Source organism: Chinchilla lanigera, unplaced genomic scaffold, assembly GCF_000276665.1.
Source record: "Chinchilla lanigera isolate Chin_1 unplaced genomic scaffold, ChiLan1.0 scaffold00089, whole genome shotgun sequence".
Lineage (NCBI taxonomy): Eukaryota > Metazoa > Chordata > Mammalia > Rodentia > Chinchillidae > Chinchilla > Chinchilla lanigera.
Genome location: NW_004955490.1, coordinates 9,162,696 through 9,182,151, shown reverse-complemented (window position 1 = coordinate 9,182,151; position 19,456 = coordinate 9,162,696). Strand labels below are relative to the sequence as shown.

At 45.9% G+C, this 19,456-nt stretch overlaps 2 protein-coding genes and 1 pseudogene across 3 annotated transcripts in view; 2 read left to right on the top strand and 1 right to left on the bottom strand.

Moving 5' to 3' along the window:
* Positions 1-1,206: 1,206 nt before the first annotated feature.
* Positions 1,207-19,456, top strand: part of Cldn2 (claudin 2) — a 43,789-nt gene continuing 25,539 nt past the window's right edge. For both annotated transcript variants that reach the window (XM_005404709.1, XM_005404708.1), the window contains exons 1-2: positions 1,207-1,280; positions 6,605-6,697. The gene's annotated coding sequence lies outside the window, so the exon portion shown is untranslated. The remainder of the gene's footprint in view (positions 1,281-6,604; positions 6,698-19,456) is intronic.
* Positions 1,870-2,360, top strand: LOC102029979 (annotated as a pseudogene).
* On the bottom strand, positions 10,051-15,081 carry Ripply1 (ripply transcriptional repressor 1). The gene is made up of 5 exons (XM_005404707.1): positions 14,818-15,081; positions 13,850-13,925; positions 13,586-13,600; positions 13,186-13,235; positions 10,051-12,616 (listed from the first exon to the last, which is right to left on the bottom strand). Exons 1-5 carry the CDS (start codon positions 15,078-15,080, stop codon positions 12,352-12,354), a joined length of 669 nt encoding a protein of 222 aa, XP_005404764.1. The 5' UTR covers position 15,081; the 3' UTR covers positions 10,051-12,351.

Below are 19,456 nucleotides of genomic sequence, written 5' to 3'. Positions count from 1 at the left end.
AGAGAAAATTTTCCAGGGCTTTTTTTTTTAAGGAGCTTTAATAGTACGACTCTTTAAAGTGGTTTCTAGGAAAAAAACCCACTTCCTAATATGCTGAGTGCTTTCAGAGTGACACAGTATGTTCATTTTACTTACGTGCACAGGCAGCCGCGTTTGGAGTAATAACATGCGCTGCGAGTTTGTAAGCCATTGCCATTGGAAACCATCGACTGTCTCTGCTCCCAGTGCTCGAGGAGAGCCACTGGTCCCACGTTCACAATTTCACATACGCAGCATCTCGGACAGTTCTTCAGTTGATTAGGAAATGGGATACCCAGGAAATATGAGTAGATAAAGAGAAACTGAAATATTTCAGCAGACTTTAAGAGTGAAGGCACGAGGTTTAACCTCTCTAACAATTTACCTGAATGTCTTCTATTCCAGAACTACTAGGATTTCTCTCCAATATTTCTGGGGCTTGTGTCTGTTTTAAAAGGCTGTTATGCGGAAGTTACTCTCATAGTCCTTATTAAAACCCAACTTTAAGTAATCTTTTACAGTTTGCAGAGGGGCTTCATCATGTACAGTCACAAGCCACCCAAACCTTATTCTCAACGAACTTCTGAGGTTGGCAAGCTAAAGACTGTCTGCACTTTAGAGCTGAGGATAGTACATTCTTGCCTAAGACATTGCAGATAATAAGTGACAACACCACAACACATACCCAAGGAAAGACTCCTGATACCCGGTATTTTTCTTCCCACCACACTGCCCTCATCTCTGAAAATATAAAATAGTGAAATTAGTGAAATTTGCTAAGTCTACAAAAAATGACTTATTTTAAGCATTTCTTACATATGGGAATTAGCAACAGCTTCACAAGGAACATTTTGGTAATGAAACAAGTTCCCCTGGTTGTGTTTGAGCGTGGAAAATTTTCACTCTTAGCCCATGACAGAATGGCTACTCCCGAGTCACAGTTTCATTACACGGGTGTCCATGGAAGTGCTACACAAGCTAGAAGCTTAATATAGAATTTGAATTTAATGCCAGGCACAGAAAGACAGCTACCTGATGTTCTGATATGTGGAAATGAAAATGGAAGTATGTGGAAGTACTGTAAAATCTTGGATTGAGAGTAATTTGTTCTGCAAATGTTCTGCTAGACGAGCAAACATTTCTAGTAAATTTTAACTTGATAAACAAGGGATGTCTTGCAACACAAGTACTACATGAAAGTCATCCTGTGTAATAACCCTCCTCGCTCATCTCCCTCACACCAGCCACAAAGGTTTGCAAAAGTAAGTGCAGGTTTTTCTTTATATTTTGTATTTTCTTTATTGTTTCATATTGTATTATAATCATTTTCTATGAATATTTTTGGGTTGTGGCATGAATCATCTGAGTTTCCATTATTTCTTATGGGGAAATTCACTCTGCTACACAAGTGCTTTGTATTACAGAGTGTTTCTGCAGTGAAATATGCTCACAAAGCAAGGTTTCACTGTACTGAAAAGAGGGGTTACCCAAAGCTGAGAAGGGTGTGGGTAACGAAGAGAGGGTGATTAAGGGGTACTGAGGTGCACTTGGTTAGGAAGAATAATTTTAATGTTCTATTACAGTTTGCAGAGTGTTTTGACAACAGTTAATAGAGTATCTCAAAATATCTAATAGGAATTTGAATTTTCCCAACACAAGGAAAGGGTATGTCTTTGGGGTCAATTACCCTCATCCAATCATTTCTTGTATACATGTATTGAAATGCCACAGTATACCCTATAAATATGTATAATTACTGTGTCAATTTTAAAAACATATTCTTTTAAAAAGAATTTGAGTTTAAATTGAATGTCTTCTGTCCTTTTGGCCAGAACCGCCATCTTCGAGTAATTTGCCAAAATAACAAACACAAAGGGAAAGAGGAGGGGAACCCAGTGCACGTTGTCTAGGCCTTATAGAAAACATGGGGTCGGTCCCTTAGCCACATGCATGCAAATCTACAAAAAAGGTGATATTGTAGACATCAAAGGGAGGGTACTGTGCAAAAAGGAATGCCACACAAATGCTACCATGGCGAAACAGGAAGAGGCTATGATGTTACCCAGCATGCTGTTGGCACGGTTGTAAACAAGCAAGTGAAGGGCAAGATACTTGTCAAGAGGATTAATGTATGTATTGAACATATTAAACACTCAAAGTGTCAAGATGGCTTCCTGAAAAGTGTCAAAGAAAATGATCAGAAAAAGAAGGAAGCCAAAGAGAAAGATACCTGGGTTCAACTGAGGCGCCAGCCTGCCCCGCCCAGAGAAGCGCCCTTTGTGAGAACCAATGGGAAGGAGCCTGAGTTGCTGGAACCTGTTCTCTGTGAGTTCATGGCATAAGCTGGGGATGGAGCTCTGCCATTCAGCACCCAATTGGCAGCTTAAGTGTTCTAGGTCCTACTTAAAAATAAAAAAAGATCATCCTGTTTTGTAAGGATGGTTTCCTCAACTGAACAGATGTGTGGTGCCCTTACCTCAGAAACATTTCCATCCCACCCGGTTCATTGTGTCAGGTCTTTACTCTTCAGTGTTTTTCTTGCAGAGAGATATTGCTGAGGTATTGTGTAGGTGTCTACCCAGAGGGCCACCTATTTATAAATATTTATATTGGCTAGAAGATCCTGTAAGCCACCATGGGTAAAAGGTGTAGCAAAATAGATGGAAGTCACCTCAGTTAAATAAATGGAAGTCCATTTCAGTTAAATAAATTGTTTAAAGCACCAAATAAATAAATAAATAAATAAAATGTCTTCCCCAGGTCCTCAGGACTCAGTGGAAGATAAAGAAATTGAACATGTGTCCCATTTCTGACCAGTATAGACACAGATTGGGACCGAACTCTCCCCTGGACAAGCCTTCTTAGTTGCTGTGAGTGTAAGGAGGAGTGTTCATACCCGAAGTGTACCACTCACCCTTCTCCTCAAGGCTTCCCACCAAGGAGGCCATAGGCACAAGGAGCAATCATAGAACAGTAAGAAAAACACTAATAAAATTTGACTTGAGAATTCAACATAAGTTTGGTAACCTCATCCTCCCGTCTTTCTATCCCTTTTGCGGGGATCTCTGGTTTAAAAAGTGGATTGGAAAATGTAGTTTAGGACTACCCCGGCCCCCCGACTCTGAGAGGCTAAAGTCTTCAAAAGAAATTTATCCTGACCTAATAGTCTAGCGGCAAGCAATATGGAGTATATAGTCACAGATGTTCATCATTTTTCACTGTAATGGTTTTGCTCACTGGTGATACGTGGCCCAGTGATTGATCTCAGGCCAGTTAGATTAGTAACTCTTATGTAGAAAAACTAAAGAAAGGACCTACTAGTACAATTCACCTAAAATTACACTTGATAGTATTTACTCTCCACCATGGACCAAAGCTGAAGAACAGAGAGGTTAAAAATATTCTGCTTCCCTAAGATGAGAGAGCAAATGTGCTTGCTGTTCCCATATGCCTGTCAGGGAGGGGTTGGTTTCAGTGCTGGCTCCTGCTCTTCAGTTGCCATGGTGATGAGGGAGCAAAGAACATGTAACAGCTGAAAGAGAAATTCTGTGCCACCCGGAGATCCAGCACTCCGGGCGAAAGTAATGAGAGTCCTTTCTGAGCAGAACCAAGCTTGCCAGAGCTTCAGTGTCACATGGGGGCTAGGGAGGGGGTCTTTGGGCTCGATGATTTATCTCAGCAGCACTCCTGTTATTTCCAGCATATAAGAATGAGAGGGGACAGGCTCTGGTACTGACAGTCAAGCTTGCATCCTTTGCCCCCAGAGTCATATCAAGTGACACAGAGAGCTTTGAGTTGTTATCACACTGATTCCCTCAGTGCCTGCACAGAGATGCTGTCACCTGGACCCATGCTGATGACACAATCAGCACTGCCCAGTCTTTGCACTGACTAGAGACAGGGTTGCCCTTTTGAGACCCTGACAGTTATGTCCTGCGTGAGATGACTGGCTAAATCAAACTGGCTGTGAGTGCAGCTACTTTCTCGGTAGTTCACACAGCTTAGCTGGACTGAGGAGATAATGTTCACCACCTCAAACCTCTCATCTGATCTTTGATTGCATGCTTGTCATGTTTGAGAGATGTGGCTATTTTGGGTCACCAGTCCTAATAACACACAGCCAGTTTCTTTTACGTAAAGAATCATAAGTTGTTAGTGTACTGGGGATATAAACTAACCTCGGCCTCAGTTAAAGCAGGAAATGGGTTAGTCAGAGTACAGTGATCGTGGCCTTCAAAACTGAGCCATGTCCTGGGTTACAGATGCTTCACATTTAGCCAGAGCTCAAGGTCTTGGGTGACTTGCGTGACTGCAAGGGCTGCTGGGAAAGCACCAGACTCAACATCAGTATTGTAGGTTTGAGTTTGCTTCCTGCACAGACTTGCTGGAAAACCTCAAGCAAATCATTTTCCTTCTCATCCTACCCGATTTCCTCACTGACTATTAAGACAATCAAATGAAATTGTGGGTGGTAATTTTCTTAAAATGCAAAAACTGCCAAGTGTCTGTGTAGAGAAAGCTTGTTAACATTTACAGTACATTCAAGGACAAATATATGCAGCCTAATATTCTTAAAAGTGTACATGGAGAAGAGCAAATATCTCAGCCTGTCACTGGATAGGGTCTGAGAAAGTCCCCAGAAGAGGAGATAGAGACCTCAACTCGCTCCACCCACAGGATAAGTGAAAAAGAATTTTCAAGACACGTCACTGAAAGGCAAAAAGAACTTTACTAGGCAGAATTCTAAAAGTATACACTCAGGCTGGGCATGGTGCTCCACACCTGTAATCTTAGCACTCAGGAGGCTGAGGCAGGATGATTGTAGTGAGTTCAAGGCCAGCCTAAGCTACATAGTGAGTTCAAGGCCAGGCGGAACTACATAGCAAGACTCTGTCTAGAAAGAAAGAAAGAAAGAAAGAAAGGAAGAAAGAAAGAAAGAAAGAAAGAAAGAAAGAAAGAAAGAAAGAAAGAAAGAAAGCACATTTAGAGAGAAGAGTGTGAGCCCTCAAGGGAGAGGTACATTATGGTCTGGGGTTGGGGTTTTTATATGGTTTAAGGGGTGTGCTCAAGACTGATGACTTGGGACATGTATCCCTACTGTCTGTCAGGCTACCTATTTTGTAGCTAGGTTAGAACGTAAACCTTTTGCATGTATTTGAAGTTTAGAAATCTGTTACCCATTTAATAGAGCTGGTTTCTTGAGGATGGAGATCTGTGGTAGCTATAGCAATTTATAGGTGAAAAGTATGGGCCTCAGTTTACAGGTTTATTCTATCTTTTCTAATTTTTTTCTTATTGTATCTTTAAGGCTCTTAGGAATTTTTTTTTTTTTTTGGAGTTTCCTGAAAGGGAAAAGACATTGTAACCTGGAGTAACTTTTGGGTCCTGAAGCTGAAGATTTTCTTAAAAGTATAATTTTAAAATTGTAAGTTTCTTTGTCTCCTTTTTACCTGTCTTTATTTTTTTTTTATACTACCTGAAGCCCATATCTGGTCCACAAGCCTTAGAACAGTTTTGGCGGGAGTGGTGGCTCACGCCTCTAATGCCAGCACTCGGAATGCTGCAGCAAGCGCTGTGAGTTTGAGGCCAGCTTGAACTACATAATGAGTTTACAGCCAGCCTGAACAGCATAGCAAGAGCCTGTCTCAAAAAAAAGTGTTGACCGTACCTCCCTTGGGGCAAGACAGTGTGTTTGGGGCCACCAGGGTCTTAGTAGAACTAAATGGGAAAGTCAGGGGTGTCAAGATGTGACTACTAATATGACAGCATGTGGCACAAGCAGAGCAATCATTATATATATATATATATATATATATATAGAGAGAGAGAGAGAGAGAGAGAGAATAGAGAGAGAGAGAGAGAGAGCACTTGTGTCCATATATATATATATATATATATATATATATATATATATATATAATAAATATAATGTGCCAAGTATTCTGCTAAGCCTTTTACAGGTATTATCTGATTTCATCTGACAATAACCCTGTGGAATTATTATTACTATTTCTATTTTATAGATGTGCAAACCAAGGCTTAGAGACTAATCTTCTCATGAACACTTAAATACTGGAGAACCAGTATTTTGAACTCAGATTTAGTTTGATTCCAGAATCTGTCCTGGTAACCACCAGGCGCTAAAAATTTCTGCCCATAGAATCTTCTGGATGGATAGGCCTCCTGATCCCATGCCTAGGGCTGTAAATTCAGATCTCAGCCACTAGAGGGTGCTGCCTCTCCCGCTGTCAGTGGACACCAGTGCAATTGCTGGGGACTTTGAATGGGATGTTCTCTCCTTAAAAACGAAAACTTATTGAAGATCCCAGGGCCAGATTCCAGCTGGTTCTTGGGTTCTCCCTTAACCTCTTTCAGTTCACACTTGATCTGCAGCCTCGGGCATCACCACTGACAGGACTAGAAGTGCTTTTGCGTGACAGCTTACACGCTTCTCCTGTAGGCTATGAGGCCAGTGGAAGCTGACTGCCTGCCTGCAGGGATTGTCCAAGAATAAGGACAAGGACAGGACGAGCTTAGTAGGTAAGAGCCAGGACTCTGTGGTTACACTGTCCTGCTTTTTCCCCAGCTGCTCCACTGTGTGATCGACAGGTGACTTCACCTATCTGAGCCCCAGCTTCCGCTCTGTGAGCAAGAGGACAACTGTAACCACCTTGCTGGGGTAGGTGGCACTTGTTCTAGACAAAGCAGGTGGGACCCCGAGCACTGTGCCTGGCACACCAAGCGAGAACCCAGCAATTAGAAGCTCCTCTTACCAGGCCCACACTTCACAGTCAGATCTACCCTGGGCAGCCACAGCCTGGTTCCCTCTGAGGCAGTGCAGTTCAGAGGAGCAGGAGCACGATGGCTTTATCACCTCTTTGCCCTGGGGAGCCTGGTGCTCAAAGCCCAGGTTCTGTGAGAGCCCACCTCTGCCCAGAGGCCATCCCCAAACATCCCTTCCCTTGGTGACACCTTTCATTAACCTCCAGCTTTTTCAGCTGCCTGACCCAAGTTTCCCCATATCCTCTGTCTCACTTTCCCCAGGGAAAATTTAAGGCTTTCCTTCTATGCCCTTCTACATATTAAACTCTCACCAAGCGCTGCTGGTTCTACTTCCTGAAGGCGCTAGAGTCAGACAGGCCTGAATCCTGGCTCTGTCACTTACCACTGCTGCTACCACGGGCCGGGGCTGTCACCTCTCAACTCTTCGCCCAGTCGTTTCTTAACTGTGTAATCTTGAGCAGATTCCCTTACCCTCTCTGAACCAATCAAACCAGTGTAGCGACAATACTTAGATACAGGCTGTTGAAGGATTAGATGAGGTAATACATGTAAAGCCCTGGCATTTAGAAAGTGCCACAGATTGCCAACTGTGTGGCTTGGGGCAAATTAAAAGGAAAAAAAATGCTCCTGCCAAGCAGGCTGGTGCACACCTGTAATCCAGCACTTGGGAGACTGAGGCACAAGTTTGATCTCCAGAAGTTTGAGGCCAGCCTGGGCTACACAATGAGTTCAATGCCAGTCTGAACTACATAGTGAGACACTGTCTCAAAAAAAAAAAAAAAACCAAAGAAACAAAAAACACTCCAAGCCTCAATTTCCTTTCCTTAACTCTATCTATCTATACTTCAGGGTTGTTGTATTAGTTGATCCACGTAAAGTTTCTAGTTGTGCTCCCATACATAGTAAGAATTACCTGCTATTTTCTTATCTGAGTCACCCTATTGCTTGCTCCTTTCCGGACAGGAAAAGCCCCCCTCCCACCCAGTTAGTGTCACCACCGCCTATACACCCACCCCCATTTAGGCCTTTGTGGTTATGGACATTTGCCTCCTTTCCTCCCCAGGCCCCTGTTGTAAAATGGTGGCCTCACCTCACTGTTACGACCTCTCAGGAGCCTGGTGTGGATTGCTATGTTTTTTATTTAATCTTACCTAGTAAGGCTTATAGCAACCTCCATGCAAGTGAATAAAACCCAAGTACAAAATGGAGGAATCTGATCACTGCCGTCCTGACCAGAGACCGTTCTCTAAACCCCTCCTCCCAGCACATCTGGACCTGACCACTCAGCACATGATCAGCCCTGCTACTGACAGCAGCTGCTACTCCCTGCGCTTTCCCAAGCCCCATCCTTGGCAATCAAGCCCACTTGGGCTCTCCCAAGCCTTGTTCTTGGCAGGAAGCCAAGCCCCTCTCGCTGAACTCCCCCATAACCCTACAAAAGACCCTACGGCCTGTGCAAGAGCTGCTGGTCCGGTCTCTAGTGCCAGATTGGTCCCTCTCAGGTTTGTTCTGAAGTAAACCTGTCCTGTTGAGCTCATAGCTCTGTTTCTTCTTTTCCTTTTTCGCAACACAAAAACCTGCTAACTCTTAGCTTTTTCACTCATAAATGAGGGCAATAACTGTGCCTATCTCCTGGGATTGTTGTGATTACAGTGTCATAGATAACGGGTGTAGTAAGTGCCCGGCCGAGTTTTATAACCACCACTTACTGAGCACTTACTCTACAATTTTGTCTTGTTGTTGTAGTGCTAGGGATAAAACCCAGGGCCTTTGCTAGTTTTTTATACCTGGGTGTGTGCATGTGCATGGGGTTTCTGTAAATTTTACCAGTTGGGAGTTAACCGAAATCACCAGGCCAACACCAGGCCCCATACAGGTCAAAAAATGAACTCAGGCCGCATAACAACTTGTTTGGAAAAAGGATTGGCAGCTGTTTTACAACAGGAGACCGGCGAGAAAATGAGACAACAGGTCTTCCCACTAGATGAGTACACAGGTACAGTTGTGGGGAAGAGCTTAAAAGTGGGGGTTGGGGACACCCACCGGTGCAGGGCAGGGTGCTTTCCATGTCCGGATGTAGAGGATACACAACTATTTTAATAAACATGTGCATGGTGGGGTAGAGGCATGATATACTAAAAAATTATAGTGAGTAAAGCAGAGGGCTGACCTTAACACTGGAGGCGAGGAGGCCAATGAATAGTTAGCATGTGGCAGATAGGGATTTTAAACCCAGGTTCATCTGCTTCCAAAGCTCATACTATTAATCAATGTAGTAGTTATTTCTGGCATATAGCAGGTGCTCAGTAAGTGTATATTCAATGAAAGAGTTCATATGGCTGCCACTTTCTGGAAGTTTCCTTCCTCCATCTGTACCTATGGCCATCCTCCAAGGCCCAGCTCCAATGCAGCTTAGCTCTCAACAGATGTACCCTCTCTTTATTGCTAGCAGGTAGGACAAACAGGACACATTGAGAGCTGGGGTGGGAAGTGTTGGGGGACAAGGATGGGATGGCCTGGTAGAGCTGGAAGGAGAACTCTGGGCTTTGCTTAGAGATATTCTCCTCAGCTTGTACTCTAGAGTTGAAATTGCTATAGGGACTAGATATACGCAGAATAAAATACCACATACTGGGCTCTGATTAGTCAGAACAGTAGATCCCAATCACTTAGCCCCTGGGGTGGGGATGGGGGACTGGAAGCCATTTTAAGAGAGGGGACTGGGAGAAGAATGGGACAAAATGTCTGCCCAGCAAACTACACCATGTGTGCAGTAAGGGGGAGTCATGGGGGAGTGAGAAGAGCTCATTCTGAGTTAAAAATTACTGCTCCAAGGGTTTTAGGGTCTTTAAACCCCTGAGGATTTAAAGATTTGTAATTCTATGCTATATAATACTTTAAAACCAAGGATATTGGGATTCCAAGGATTTTAAATCCTTATAATCTGTGGTATAAAAGGACTGAAGCAATTCTTGAGCTGTGAAATGCTGGGAGCTTAGGACCCAAAATAAGGATTTTCAACGGAACACTGGACATGTTAAAATACTAATTAATCCTCTATCAAATCATGCTTGGTTTAACCCTTGGGACAGTGGTTTCCAGATTGTCTTTCTCCAAGTCTGGGAATTTCTGAAGGTATCACACACAAGCGTACAGAGAGAGTTGTTTTACAAGGGAGAGGAGGCTGGGGGAGATATTCTAGTTCTGCCATTTGGGGCTACTGTTTCCATATCGAGTGGCACAGGAAGACATACTAGGCCTCTGTTATTGGTATTTTCAATTTCTTTTGTTTTTCATGGAGACAGATATTGTAAAGACACTTTGACTGCTAAACCATCCAAGGAGAGCATGTAGAGATGGCTGACAGATTAGCCATTAGGTGAATAATTACTGACTCCAGCCTATAAGCTTATTTCTTCTATAAAATCTATAATAGCCACCGCAATTACTATTATTGTGACTACTATCATTTATTGAGCAATTTCACTGTGTGCCAGGGCTGAGGAGATGGGCTCAGTGGATAAGTAACTCTCCCAAGGTCATACATCTAGCACATGGTAGTACTTCACTTACAAGCAGAAACAGAATGGACTAAAGGAATCAAAGTGGTCAAAGATCAACTGCTTAGCACTCTTAATTAAAGAACAAGGTTAAATTTTGACCAACAGATGGCACCAGTGGGTGAGCTTGATGGCTTGTTCTAGGCTGTGTCTCCAGTGGGAAATCCCAGCTAGGGCTCAGGACTCAGTTTGTCTCAAGTTGTGAGAAGTAAAGAAAAAGCCATTGTTTGCTCTTCAGTAAGTTGACATGACCCTGTCCCCTTTGTAGGTAAGCAAAGACACAGGGAGGTGGGCAAGTGAAGGGACAGTAGGGATTTTGTCAAGAACTGTTTTGAGAACCAAGAATGCTTTTCTTTCAACATTTCCTGAGCACGTGCTTCGTGCCTGGCAAAGAATGTACTGTGCTTTGAAGTCGTATAGGAATATCAAACACAACTCCATTTTCCTGCACAGGAAAGGAGGCAGATGCCATGGTAGAGGGGGCACTGGATGTGTGAGGGTACCCGCCTGTACCTGGGAGCATTGAGAGGCTTCCCACAGGGTATGAACTAGTCTTGTTGGGTGAATGGAAATTTATGAGGCATGCCAACATGGAAAGTCATTCCAGACAGAGGTTTAAAGCCACAAGAGTAGTAGAAAGCACACCGTATTCAAGGACAAGTGATATCAATTTCAAAAGCTAAAGAATGATTCTAAAGAGAAAGGCAAAAACCAGATGAATGGAAGGCCTACAATATTACAGTAACGATTTGACTTCTGAATACATAGCACTGTGCGTGTGTGTGTGCGTGCGCGTACCCACACATGGATTTTTCTGGGTAGAGAAGCTATAGATTCTCAAAAATAAACAAACAGAAAAACCAAAACAAATAAACCATAAAGCTAGCTGATGGCGAGGCAAGGGCGTGACCTGGTCTGATCTGGTAGCCAGTGTAAAAGGCAACTTGTGAAAAGACATGCTGCAGTCAAGAAAACTAGTTGAAGAGTAATTGGGACAGCGATAAATGTGAAGGCCTGAGCTGTGGTGGATACAAAGGGCACTGAGGAGATAGAATTAACAGGATTTAGCAGTGCCCCCTCCCCCCAACCCTTCCTTATCCATACACAGCCAACTCCAAGCCTCAAACAAGACTTTACTTCTCACATTCCCCTCAAGCTCCAAATCCCACTCCCAGCTTTCAAGGGGCCCCTGGGGTCCTTTTTCCCTTTCAAAGCTGTCCTTGAAGCTTAATGAAGCCTGATTAAGTTGACAGAGACAGCCTGGCCCCGCGCTAGGTCCTTAACTCTTCATCCCAGACAGAGAAAAGCCTGTAGATTGACCTCAGGTAGAACAATAAATTGGCCTTGAACTGGTCTCTCCCTCTTCACATCGTGGGCAAAGTTCGGTTAAGAAATCAGCACAATTCCAAGAAAAAGGCAAACGTCATCCAGTTTATTTTTCTCTTGATTCATCTTATGCCAACACATAGACTTTAGCAGATAACAAGCAAAATGAAAGGGGTGGGGCAGAGCAAGCGGATTCTCTAGGTGCCCCCTCCTTTCCCTCAAGACCCATGAGAAAGGCAGCCCAACTTTGCCGTGAACTGACGTAGCTGCTCCTGGAGGTGAAGCTGGAAGTAGGGCTTTCCGGGTGCAGACTGAACTATGTGTCCACTTCGGGAGGCTGGGGAGGGGGGGGAGAGGGAGGAGGGAGGGAGGTGATCTCAGAGGGCCCTGAGGTGGACTGCTGCCCTCTACATGGTCACACCCCGTCCTGCTCTGCTTTCTTGGGACTTCACAAAGCTGGTCTTCCTTCCCCTTAGAGCTCCTAGGACCCTTCCACTGTTGACACAAGAGCAGCCCAGACAATCAGATGCTAGAGGCCTGGGCGCACAGGTCAGTTGGGTAGGCCACGTGAGCTGGGCAGCTTGAAGACTGAATTTTCAGTCCAGAAAGCTGCACCTGGAAACTCTTGGAAAATCAATGCCCTTGGAAACTGTCCAGACAGTGGCTACTTCAGTTTGGACAGGACAGGGATGGGGGAAGGGAGATGAGCTATGATCCTGTGTGGCATGGACCCTGGCTCTTTCACATGCCCTTCTGACCCCTTTTCATTGGCCTCCTCTTTCTCCTCATCATCCTCCCCCTCCTCTTCTTCCTCTTCACTGTCGGAGTCCTCATACAGGTTGATGGTGGCCTGCACAGGGAAGCTCTGCAGTAAAATCTCCCCAGCACTGTACAGGTAGTCAAAGGAGCAGGATCTAGGCCAGAAGAGCCTGCAGACAGAGCATACATGTGGCCCATAACTTAGCTGTCGTATATGCAGAGGGCCAGTACTGCCCAGAGGGAAGCCAGCACATTCTCTTAGCTACAATAATGGGGTCAGAGGGAAGGAAGGGGAGATTTGTAGCAGAGCCTTTTGAATTGCTACAATATAACTCTAAGCAGGAAGGTCACCTCTGGTGGGCCACAGCCGTGGAGAGCTCTACCCCAGCATCTATGAGTGCTGACCCCATCCCTACCCCAGGAAGCTTCCAGTCAAGAGTTTTCCAGCCCTGTGCTCTCCATGTCTTTCTACTAAGGATGGCTTCACTGATGTTCACGAAGGCTCCTCCTTAGGAGTCATGGACAATGACTCCAGGGAAAACAACCTAGGCCAAGTAAGTTCCTGATCTATGAAACAGTGATCACAGCAGTGCCTCCTTCCTCTGTCTAAAAAGCTAAGGAGGGCAGGGGATATAGCTCAGTGTGAATGAAGGCCTTGTGTTCCATCCCCAGCACCAAAGCTTTTTTAAAAGAGCACATGGGTCTGTGTCAAGTTCGGAGCCTGGCGCAAGAAGCTTACCTGACAGGGTGATGGAACTCAGAGGCAGCCTTCGTGGCCCTTCCAGCAACCTGTCCAAAGCAAAAGCCAGCACGGGGCTGAACGTTCATGGCCAGATAACTGCCTCCTCTAAATCAGGGGTCAGAAACCTGCAGGCAAGACGTTCTGGAAGAGACCTGAGACATCTCTGGGGTCCAACCACCTCGCCACTCCCCGCCCCAGAGCAAGGCAGTCTGTCTTGGTCCCAGCTGAAAAGAAAAGTGGTCAGAGTCCTGGGGGCTGTTCGCGCTCCCGTCCCTTGTTCCAGCATCTGCTTGGAGGCTGTCCCGGGGACGGAGCTCTACTGGTGCAGTGAAGAGTCAAGGCGGTGGGGCAGGAGAACACTGGCGTAAGGCGCCAGGAAGCAGATTCGAGCACCAGCTCTGCCACCCGCTGGCTGTGGGGCCTGCCCAAATCCCTCCCCACTCTGAGCCCCAGTTCCCCATTTCCATTTCTCACAGGAACCTTGAGTCTGCCCTCATCCCGGCGCTGCCACAGCCATCAAATTCTAGCAGAGCTGGTAGAATGCTTTCCCAGATCCACAGCCTTGGACTGAGGTCGGGGCTGTCTGGAAAGAGACCCCACCAGTGTGAATGTATGCGGCTGTGTGTGCCTGTGAAAGTGTGTCAAAGGGGCTCCAACTCACCCAATCCACCAGCTTTCTCACTTGCTTTGGGGGGTCATCTACGGAGGACGTCCAGGGCCTCCAAAGACTAGCTCCTCTAGGACAAAGAGGAGAGCTCAGTCAGTAGAAGAAGACACTGCACCATGGCTCCCTGAGACAGTAAAGAGGCCTCCCAGAGCTTGGCTCGTGTGCCGCCTGCTCCAGGATGCCATTCCTAAGTCCCCTGAGCTCAGGCCAGGAGAGATGTCCCTCTTCGCTGCTTCGCCAGTGTTATCACTGTTCCTATCCCATTGTTTTATGATTATCTGTTTGAGCTTCTTAAAATCAAAGCTATATCTGATTGTGTCTGCGTCTTCAATACCTAGTACAATGCCTGGTACACAGCAGGTTCTTCGGTAAATGTTTGTTGAATGTGAAACACTTGGAAGAATCAATGAGGACTGAATAGAAAATATCTTGCTTCCTGTCGCCTGCTCCAAGAAGCAGAACTCAGAACACTACAATCTTCTTGGGCTGCGAAAAGGAGCCGAACATATTGGGGCTCACTGCTTCCCCACTGGACTTCCAGAGGTAGGAAAAAAGCAAATGGTAATTTTAGGGTATGGTCAGGAAAAAGACAATGCTACAGTCAAAATTTTCGTTAGCCTTTGGTCCTTTTTTCCCAGATCTCCCTGCCACAGTCTAGGCCCCACGGTTTGAGTCACGTTATGCCCAGTTTTCATGGCAGTCTCCCCTGTGCCAGCGGACTCCATGACTTGGCCCCTGAGGGCCTGGTTACTTGGCTTTTAGCTCTGACAATGCCGCCCGTCCCCTAGTCCTCTCCGTCACGCAGAGGAACTAGGGAGGGAAAAGCCAGATGAAATATTCCAGCCAGAGAGGAGGAGGAAGAGCTACTCCCCCTCAGAGAGAGCAGGGAACCTTGGGGATCTCATCGCCTCCCCTTGTGGGAACCCCCTAAGCCTTAGTTCAAGCTGTCAAATTTCACTTACCTTCTAATCCCTGGTAATTCTTGTCCAGAAGAGACAAGAGGTGGTGGGTGTAACAGGCCAGGAAGTACTTGAGGGCCTGGTGGTTGGGTGAGAGCTAGGGCTGGAGCCAGGGCGGGGCCAGGGGCAGCAACAGTAGGAATGACCAGGTCCATCCTTAGGTCATGAAGGCCAGGAAAGCTATGGACTCTCCTACCTCTCAGAACCTTCAAGATTCTTTCGGTCTTTCCCCCAGAGACCCTTTTATAAGCCCTGCCTGAACTCATATATTATTCCGGGAGTGCAGAGGTGGGGGACTTGGGAGGGAGTTGAACATTTAGGGAAGGGACTCAGCGAGGAAAAGCTGGGTGCCTGGGTGTGAAATCTCTCCCGGTTGAATAAACAGGGTGTCAGTGGGAGGTAAGCAGTTGGCTTTAACTCCATGTCAGAAAGGAAAACACAGAAAAGGCAAATTGCACACCATCTGTGTGAATTCCCCAGGCAGTAGCAAGGCCCAAGGGGGAAGGAGGGGAGTTCATTAACACCTCACACCACTAAGAGTTGCTGGGGACAGGAGGGCTGGATAGAGAGGCCTTCAGCAAACCGGTTCCCAGTGTGAAAGGGCAACTGACCCTTTTAGGGGCAGTGAGAAACTCACCTGCTATTTCAGTTCATATGTAAAATAGATTTGCCAGGGAACTGGATGTAAGGTCATTGCCTCGGAGCATCTAGGCTAGGCAAAAAGGGGGTCCTGGGTGGAGCAGGCCCAGTTGCCTGTGGGGTGAACTTCAAGTCTCCTTTCAGTACTCCTCCACACCATTACTCTTCGATTAATTTGCAAAAGGGCCAGAATCTCCAGCCTCAGTGGGGTGAAGGAGAGCAGGCAGGAATTCGCAGGGCCTTTGAGGCAGAATCCACACCTCAGCAAGCAATTTCCAGTTCAGGAGTCAGGGAGCTAGGGGGAGACAGAGTTCTACTCGGTGCTAGGGTGCCCAAGGAGCAGTCCAGGCCTCCGCTCTCTCACGTGTGAGACGAAGGACTTGGCCCAGTGGTCCCCAAGGCCCTTACCAGCCTGAACCCTCTGTAACCAAAGATAGATACCGATGCCGACCCCGGACAAACCCAGAGGCTTGGGCACAGTCCTTGGCCTTAGCCAGCCTTCTGGGGCTTTGCCGAAAAGCTTCCAGTTACCACTATTGGCAGACACCTTATGCTTTAGAGGTATCCAAAATATTCCTCCTGCCCTCAGTGTCCAGCATCAGCACAGATTTAGCTGCTTGGCTATTCATCTCAGCATGGTTTATGAGCATCACGAACCAGAAATGACCTCATCATCCAATAATAGAAACCGCTTACACTGACTAAGGTAAGTCCTTGCAACCAAATACTAAGCAGAGACTCATACTCGTGTTCTAGGAAATATAATTATCAACACAGAAATGAAAAACCTTAGATGCTAAAAGGGTGACAATTTTATTCAAGGACTCATTTTCCCTGTTTACTTGTTCCCGACCTTACTTCAAATCCCAGTCCCACTGTGTTCTTCACAGCAAAGAAAAATTGAAAACAACCTAAATGCCTCACTTGAAAAAGCTGGTTAAATAAATCCTTGAGCAGTTAAAGTATTTCAGATTAAAATTAGTCATACAGAAGAATAAGGGAAAAGTTAATAAGAGGGAAAAATATAAGCTTCTCAAGTATCACTTAGAGGATGATCCCATTTTGGGAAGAAAACAGTGTATACCATGCAGTATGCAAGGAAAACACTGGCTAGAAGAATGTTTGTTTTTTTGTTTGTTTGTTTGTTTTAGTTTTTCTCTGGTACCAGGAACCAAACTCACGACCTTGCGCTTTCCAGGCAGGCGCTTTTTGCCGCTGAGCTAAATCCCCAGCCCCTAGGAGAATGTTAAAGTTGTTGATTCTGAGAGGAAGAGTAGGGTGGACTTTTCACTTTTTCTGTATGCTTTTCTGAATTTGCAAAAATGTCCACAACTGAACTGATGTTACTTGGGTAATAAGAAGTAAAGACAAATCAAATTAAAAAGACAAAGAAATGCTTATCCAGGGTGGAGAGAAAACTTGGGGAAATGATAACTGTTTTCAAATATCTGAGGCTTCGAACGCAATGGAATATACTTGTTCTGTGTGACTTCAAAGGACAAGGCTGAGGCCCAAGAGTAGAAGCTCCAGGGAGACACACTTTGGCTCAGTCGAAGGAAAACATTGTACGGTTTGGCCACCATCTAACCCAAGGAGGGTTGGCACTGTCTCAGCCCTAAGTAAACAGAGCTTTGTTGTACGAGGTGAAGCGAGCCTAGTAGGGTGCTGTGGGCTGTGGGCTGTGGGGATCCTCTGTTCCTGAAATTTCTATGTGCAGACTGGAATCTGGATCCTGAAGACATTCCGGCGGGAGCCTGAGCTTCTAGCTGTCTCTGAGCAGTTCTGCTGGATTGAGCGGCAGGAGCTGGGAATTTGCTCGTACTCTGGTCCCTGTCTGAAATGAGGAGTGAGTCGGGGAGAAGGAGTGAAGTTGAACACACCGAGTGCAAAGCCAGTATGCGAAGCAGAAAGAAGCCAAGACATAGTATCGTGCCCTGGAATCTTTTTGACCTCCAGGTGGCCTCTGGCGATAGGCAGGAGGGAAAGAAAGGTGGAAGACCCAGACATTTCTCTTAAGCTTTGGGCTCACGCTCCGCTAGATTTCTCCATACCACCTCCCAGCTTGACCTTCTTTCAGCCCCTCCCTTAATCCTCCAGAGTAGCGGAACTCAGGGGTCAGAGACTGCCTTACACCCAGCTTCCAGTGTCCTCTCCCAGAGCCATGGAGCTTTGGTCCGTTTCCCTGGCTCTTCGCTCTCCCTTCCTAACTGCTGCCACCTAAGAAGTGCCTGAGCCTCATGCCCTGTGCGGAAGGTTAAGGGATTGCCCCTCTCATCTGCCTCTCCCTGGCCTGTGGGATTAAAGGCCTGTTGCTGGGTACAAACTAGGAGCCTGACTGTTCTGTTTTACATTTTACACAGAGCAGGAGTGAGGTGGGGAGGACGTCTGGATCACCCAAAATGGAGAATTTCCTGTGGGACATTTAAATTTTTCCTTGCATCCCTCCCTAGCAACCGTACAGTGCTTGTAAGCTTTGTCAATGATTGCTTTGCTGGACCTTTCAGAGAGTTCTGGGTTCCTCTTCCGGCCAGACGCTTCACTGGACATTGCTTAGCAAGCAAGCAATAGGCTGGGAAGTGGAAGGAGCTACGGGCCCTGCTTGTAGGTGTTCACTGCCGAGGGAGACAAAAACTGCTGGGAGAAGACAAACTCAATGAGCCTCTGCCAAGCCAGGGCCCCTCAGTCAACCTGGAGCATGCTCCCTTGTCAAAGCCCTAGCTCCAGCTTCTATATTTCCCTGGACCACACTGTAAACTTCCTTCAGCTCCCTACCATGTGCCTGCCCCACCCCTCTACCTTCTCAGAAAAGCCTCTCCTCTATTTCCCTGAGAAAACAGAGGCCTTCAAGCGTGAATTACCTCAGTGCCCTACTCCACCCCCGAATACTGGCCTGCCTTTCCAACTTTCTTCCCCTCCAGCCCTCCCTTCTCAGGGGACAAGGTGCCCCTTTCGTTAAACGCTAATCCCTTCGCCTGAGCCTTGGCCTCATCCACCCTCCTTCTGAGGCCCTCCGTCCAGATGTTATGTTTCATCTCTTCAGGAAAGTTCATCTTCCCTCTACCAGCTTGTTTCCTTCTGAGAACAAAATGCCCATCTCTGTTTACCTAAAATGGAGCACAGCCCTCCATACATGTATTCTCCTGCTCTCATAAATTGCTCTCCTTCTCTTCCTTCTCATCATCTCTTTTTTCACTCTCTCACTGCCTTGTTCCCTCTCTCTTTTCTTCCCTTCACCTCAAGTTTCTGAAAAGAGTGTACACCTTCCCCAGCTTTCCATTCACACTTCAACCAAGTGCAATTTGGCCCCAGTCCCATCATCCCAGCAAAAGGGCACTGCCAAAGGTCACCAATGACATTCTAATTGCCAAATTAGATGACCTCTTTGAACTCTGGGTGGGAAAAGACACTGTTGGCCAAGAGCTCACTTCTGAAAACTTTCCTTCTATAATCACTCTCTCCTGGTTTTCTTCCTATTACTGGAAACTTGAGAGAGAGAGACAGAGAGAGAGAGACAGAGAGAGAGAGAGTGTGTGTGTGTGTGTGTGTGTGTTGGGAATTGAACCTCAGTTTCTTTTGCTGACCTCTCTTTCTCTGCCCATTTCTTGATGCCAGTCCACAGATCAGGCTGACACAGACTGATGTTTTCAATGGATCGTAGTAAAATGAGAACAATTTTGCTAGACGAGTTTTTCAGCAATATAAATTCATTCAACTATATAAAACAAAAAAAAAATGTCCCGCAATCTGAGACTATGCCCTTCCTATTATTTGGTGGTACCATGCTCTCCTTTATTCAAAATGATGGTGATGGTGAATGATGGTTTACGTCTTTAATATACCCACTTAGCAAAATATAATGTTAGTCACTCTACGTCAGTCTCAAAAATGTTTATTAAAAGAATGAGTTATATTTCTAGCCAGCAATTTTTCACAATAGATTTTTCTCCCCAACAAACCTCCTCTACATCCGCCTCAGTAAGCAGCACCATATTGACCTCACCAT

Coding starts and splice junctions, on each gene's coding strand:
- Ripply1 (XM_005404707.1), bottom strand. CDS start 15,080: ATGAGTTCAGGCAGGGCTTATAAAAGGGTCTCTGGGGGAAAGACCGAA. Junction 13,926..14,817: donor GAATTACCAGGGATTAGAAG/GTAAGTGAAATT, acceptor TCTTTGTCCTAG/AGGAGCTAGTCTTTGGAGGC. Junction 12,617..13,185: donor GAGTTCCATCACCCTGTCAG/GTAAGCTTCTTG, acceptor CTCTGTCTGCAG/GCTCTTCTGGCCTAGATCCT.